At 46.8% G+C, this 6,000-nt stretch overlaps 1 protein-coding gene across 1 annotated transcript in view; it reads right to left on the reverse strand.

Moving 5' to 3' along the window:
* Ccdc60 (coiled-coil domain containing 60) overlaps positions 1–6,000 on the reverse strand; it is a 144,910-nt gene that overhangs the window by 35,625 nt on the left and 103,285 nt on the right. Inside the window, exon 6 of the mRNA XM_008824427.2 lies at positions 2,442–2,532. Coding sequence (XP_008822649.1) covers positions 2,442–2,532 — 91 coding nt within the window. The remainder of the gene's footprint in view (positions 1–2,441; positions 2,533–6,000) is intronic.

The raw sequence follows: 6,000 nt of genomic DNA on the forward strand, positions 1-6,000 counted from the left end.
CACAGCATAAGTTTCTGATGCTGGAGACCAGCCATTTTCGAAGGCTGAACAGACTGTGTCATAGGGGGCAGCCTGAGGTCTTGCAGTAAGCCTTAGACTCAGAGCCAAGGACTTAGATTGCTCTGCCTCAATTTTCTCATTTATGAAACAAAAAGGATGGACCAGGATGATCACAGAAGGACTTTTATTCCCACAATCCTGCATGTGCTCCCCTGAGCTGGGATTTCATCTTGTGCTCCTGAAGTTGTCATTAATTAACATTCAATTAACCACTCCAGTCAGGGAAGCCAAAGTGAAGGCCTGACATAACTGATTAATTGAGAGTGTCCGAAAAACAAAACAAAACAAAACAAAACAAAAACGTGGCTGGAGACTGACAGGCAGCTTCCGCATCTTGCTTGTTCTTTGTTGAACTGACTTTCTCCGACTTGACTTAAATCCTCACATGCATCTCTTGTCTCTATATTTTCCTCAGGAGTGATGCTGTCCAGCTACTGTGCCCTGCCTCCAACATTTCTTTTCCCTTTGGTAACAGAGATTTCCCTGAATGGCTCCTTTTGCTTTCTAAGAAGGAGGGGTTGTAAAGACACATTTATTTACCAAGGAGTTTACAAGTTGGAAGACTTTTACAGAAAAGCCTGAGGGTTCAGTTTCTGTTCACAGTGATGGGCCCTGAGCGTCCACTCACATGTGGAAAAATGAGCTAGCGCCCCTTGTGGTCTCCTCTTGGGTTGTGTTTCATTTTGCCACAGACTTTACCACTCCCCTCTGTGTTCCACTCAGCCTGATTTTCCCATTAACACAATTTTCCTGGCCCTAGGAACGGTGCCTGGCAATGATGAGGTCTGCACATCCAGGTGGGGGAGTTGTTTAGGGCCCCTTGGCAGATTCTTGTTTTACAGAGGGAGAAACTGAGGTCAGGAGAAGAGAGAAGACTCGTCCAAGGTCACAGCGTGAACTGAGTCACAGTTGCTGAGCCAGTTTCCTGTGTCCTTGGTTGTGTGCCACCCCCAGTGTGGACCACCTTGCAGCCAATGTGTGACCCGCAAACTTGCTGGGAAATTGGATTCTGTGAGAATTCAACACTAGAGATTCACATTTCCCTCCTCCCCTCGTAGTGATGGATATTCCGGAAGGCCTTTTACCCCCCAGTCTCAAAGCTCCTGCTACTTCTTGCAGCTCTGGAGACAGAGGCACACAATGTCTCCATAGCAACTTTCTGTGAGAAATAAAGGCTTTTGCTTTTCAGGTCTAGGAACCTCCTGATGAGAGAGCAAGAAACCGGTGAAACTCGGGCAAGTACAATCTATCATGGAGAATGTGGATTCAAAGAACCCAGTGTTTAACACACAGACCCAAGGTGAACTCAACCCAGCTGTGTGGGCCCATGCAAGTCACTTAACCCCTCTGAGCTCCAACTTTCTTTTCTCCCACCAGAAGGTAAGAACAGTGTCCTGAGGGGATATTAAGAAGGGCAACATTGACTGATACTCCCAAAGAGCATAGACGCCGACCCATTTGTAAGTACACTGAGAAGTGGTCCTTAAAACCCCAGAACTTCAGCACAGCTTAGCATTTGTACATTTTCATTAAAAAGTAAAAAAAATTAATCTAAAATCAAATTAATTTGTGCGTGTATGTGTGCATGTGGAAGTCAGAGGGCAAGGTGCTGAAGTTGGTTTTCTCCTTCCACCATGTGGGTCCCGGGGCTCGAACTTGGGGCCTAAGTCTTGGCTGTAAAACCTTTACCCTCTTTGGCATCTTGTCAGCCCACAGTATTACAATTTCAAGTGATTTTGCATATTCTTTCCCTGAATTTCTCACAAACTTTGTGCAGGAGCAATGTATCCATTTTGTGGGTAAGGGACAGGTCAGTAAACACACCAGCTGTGTAGCTAGATGTGCATTCTTGACAATAGGTTTGTCTGTTTAATCTCTTGCCTTTATTATTATTTGGGTACTTGTTGAGTAGATGGACTGGGGGTTTGCAGTTAAGCATGATTTTAGATTGAAAATAACAGACCTCAAAAAACCTTTTAGTAAACATGCATGTTTAACTTGCAGAACATTTATGGAACCACTATTTATTTTTTGGGCAGGGAGAGAAAGAGGGAGAGAGCGAGCTATTGATTGAAAAGCTAGAGCGAGGTGAGGCTATTTCCTTCTAGTGACATTGTACTAAGCAGCTACTACCCCTCCGCCTCCCTTCTCCATCAAGTTGTGTCTGGCCAAATGTCATTTTTCCTATAATCTCCAGACAACCATTTTAATTAAAATTTGCAAAAAAAAAAAAAATCCAATGGCATGTGGTCGTTTTTTTGCTCTCAAAACCAACCTGACACACACACACACACATAAATAAATGTTGCCCATCAGAGATTAAACTGTTAAAGCACTCACAAGCTGGGGCCCATGAGCCCCAGGGCCGAGCCTCAGGTTACCTTTGGTGCCGTGACAAAGTGGTCCCACCTCTGTCCCATGGACTTGTCCTTGTTGATCTTTTTGATTGTGCTTTTGCTGCCACCTGGGTCCCTGAGTGAGACACGGTTTAATGAGTTTTCTGTTTGCAGAGCCTCAGTTTATTATAAGTCCCCCACCCTACCCCCAAAGAAATTGCAATAAACACAGGACGAATGGTGGCTGGTCTCCGGTATGATTCCCCCCCCCCAACTCCTGTACCGAAGTGGCTGAAACAGTTCTCCATTGCTTGGTCTTTTGAGGAAAAACAAGTGGTGGCTAGAGAGACGACCCTTTCCTGGCAGGAGTGAGGGAGGTACGGTATAACTGTATGCATTCTTGTATCTATTTGTGTTCTGGACTTGAGTGCTCTTATGGTCTCTGGGTGAGGCTGCCCTGATGCCTGGGGCGGATCGAAAAGCAGGCAAGCTTATGAATCTCTTTGTCTTTTCAGTTGCTCAAGGGCACCAATACCAGGAGCACTTCTGAGTAACAGAGAAAGAGGGAGGCGTGGGCTTGGTGAGGTTGGGGAGAGTGGGTGTGGCACAGTGGAAAACAGCTGTTTGAGGCTTATTGAGCAGAAGTTATCTGTGCTGCTTTGTGCCAGATGCTTCTTTGAGCTCTCATGGCATCATCTCCTTCACGGTTACCTTGGAACGTAATCATCAACCCGCTCTGCTGATGAGGAAACAATTTCACCCAGAGGCAGATTTATGTTGGAACAAATGTCAAACACTTCAGGCCCCTCCTACATGGGTCTCTCCTCCAGGGCCCTTCATTCCATCCACCCCCCCACCACTGATCCATTCACACTCCTATCCACCCACCCACACTCCCATCTATTTGCATACCCATTCATCCACATACACTCTCTCTCATCCATACACCCATCCATGCACCCACCAAACTACACACCTATCCATCTACTGAACCACACATCCATTCATCCATCCATCCTCCCATCCATCCATCCATCCATCCATCCACACAACCACATATCCATCCATCTTTCCATCCATCCATCCATCCATCCACCCACACATCCATCCTCCCAACCATACATTCATCCATCCATCCATCCATCCATCCATCCATCCACCCATCCACACATCCATCCATCTGCTGAACCACACACCCATCCATCCACCCAATCACACACTCATCCATCTATCCACCCAACCGAACACCCATCCATTCAGCACAACCATCTACCCAGTCACATACTCATCCATCCTCACACCCTTATACTCATCTACATACTTATCCATCTACACACCCACCCATCCAACCACACACCTTTCCATCCATCCATCCATCCCTTTTTATAACCCCCTTTTCTCCGCAGAAATGATTTTGATTTATGAAATCCCTTAACTCATTAGGCTGATTCTCAACCTGCACAGAGCAGGGGCCTTTGGAAATGACATGATCAGACCTACTTTGATGGAAGGGGGAAGTCACGGGGGTCTAAGCTTGTCAGAGTCTCCCTGTGTGCTGGCTGTGGGAGAAAGGACTTAAAAACAGGGACAAAAATCATCATGATAAACTGAATCAATGGCTGACTTCTCATGCTGTGGGGCTTGTGCTAGATAGCTTTAGTGTCAACTTGACACACCTGGGTTGAGGGAGCCTCAGTTGGGGAATTGCCTCTATTGGACTGGCCTGTGGCCATGTCTGAGGGGCATCTTCTTGATGAGTGATGTGGGAGGGCCCAGCCCACCATGGGTGGTGCCACCCCTGGGCCGGTGGGCCTATGTTGCATAAGAAAGCAGGCTGAGCAGGGGCCAGGGGAGCAAGCCAGTAAGCAGTGTTCCTCCATGGCCTGTGCTCCAGCAGGATCCTGCTTCCAGCTTCCTGCCCTGAGTTCCTACCTTGGGCTCCCTGATGAACTGCAACCTGGGAGATGTGAGACAAATAAACCCTTTCCTCCCCAAGTTGGTAGTGGTCACAGTGTTTTGTCAGAGCAATGAAGAAACAAACTAGGACAGGGCTCTAAGTAGCAGAACCACAGTCTGTCACCAATAGAAGCTTCTCTCTTCACCTTGAATCAGGACATGGCTAGGCATCTGGCAGCTCACAGCCAAGAAATAGACCCCAAGGTGGGTGTCAGGCTGGGAAGGCAGGGGTGAGAATGTGCCTCCAAGCTTTTTATAAGACTTTATGTTTGATTACACAATAAAAAGCCCTTTGAATAATTAATGGAGAAACTCATTTAAGTTGGTTCTGCTTGCCTCTCCCTTGAGTAATCAAATTAGGGAATACTTAAAATCCTACCCGAGGAGGAAGGAGAAGTACTTCAGTCCTATAAACAATATTTAAACTAGCGGCACTTTTGAAGTCTGATTTAAGGTTCACCAACGGGCAGCCTTGATGATCCCTGCTGCAGTGTTTCTTTCAAGACCACAGGGCTTTCTGTTTCCCCTTTTGCTTAGGCAGCCCCTGCTGAGCCGCCAGTCTTCTTCCCGAAGTTCAAAAGCAATCCCCTTCCCCTTTTAAAATTAAATCTGGTCCCAGCCAAGCTTTCAAAATCTTATATATTCAGGTCCAATTGGGAAGATGGAAGCCTTCCGCTAATGCTGACTTCCAAGACGACCTGAAATCTATTGCAACTTCAAGCGGCAGGTTAAATGAGCTAAAATCGCAGCGAGATCCCTGCAGGCCTTCAGAAACCCTTAGCTCTCACTCGGCAAAGCCACTGATAAAGGAAAGGCCTGGTTTAGACAGAATCAGTTTCTCTGATGTTTCATTTTCAGTAGCAAATAAACCAAAAAAGAAGATCAATAGTGGGGAAGAAAGAATCAAACCACCCGGAGCAGCGACCTCCACGGCACACCTTGTGGTGAAGGGCAAAAGGCAGTTGGCATTCCTCCCCCACAGCTGGGTGGAGGAAATCATTAGTGCTGTTCACCAAACAGTCCCACTCCTTTCCTGTTCCCTCAAGTCGGTTGTCTCTCTGTGACTTGCTTTGTTCAAAAATACATGAGCACAGAGTGACAGGGTGGCGCTTTGGGCAGTGGCTTTGCCAGCCAGTCCTGAAGTCAGCAGATTCCTTGTTCTGCCTGGCTGGTGGCAGGAGCTTGTGTTAGACAGGGCCTCTATCAGCCTGGCTCCCTGCATGGCTATAATGAGCAAAGTTCTGGTGTGGCTAAGCCAAAAATGGGCTTCAGTGGCAGATAGCTGCTGAAATTGTGGGTTGGTTCATTGTGATGGTTGTTTAATTAGTGCATTTGATGCTCCTGATTTACTGTCTTAAGATCTCAGACTAGTGTCTCAGAATATCACAACCAGCTATTCTGTTCAAGTCTAACTAACCTGCTCCCTGTGTGTGATTGTGCAAGTTAGGTAGCTTCTGTGAGTCTTGGAGTCCATCTGTGAAATGGGGTGGTATATTAGCTAGGCCAATAGGAAAAGGAAATGAGACTTAAATGAGTGAATCCAGCACTGCTAATAACATGAACAACTCATTTTCTTCAAGGGAGATCTTAGTGTGGTTTGAGAAGGTGTGGGGGTGTGGGGGTGTGGGGAGGTATAGTGTAGGGGAGG

This window comes from Nannospalax galili, unplaced genomic scaffold, assembly GCF_000622305.1.
Source record: "Nannospalax galili isolate Female #2095 unplaced genomic scaffold, S.galili_v1.0 scaffold769, whole genome shotgun sequence".
Taxonomy (NCBI): Eukaryota; Metazoa; Chordata; class Mammalia; order Rodentia; family Spalacidae; genus Nannospalax; species Nannospalax galili.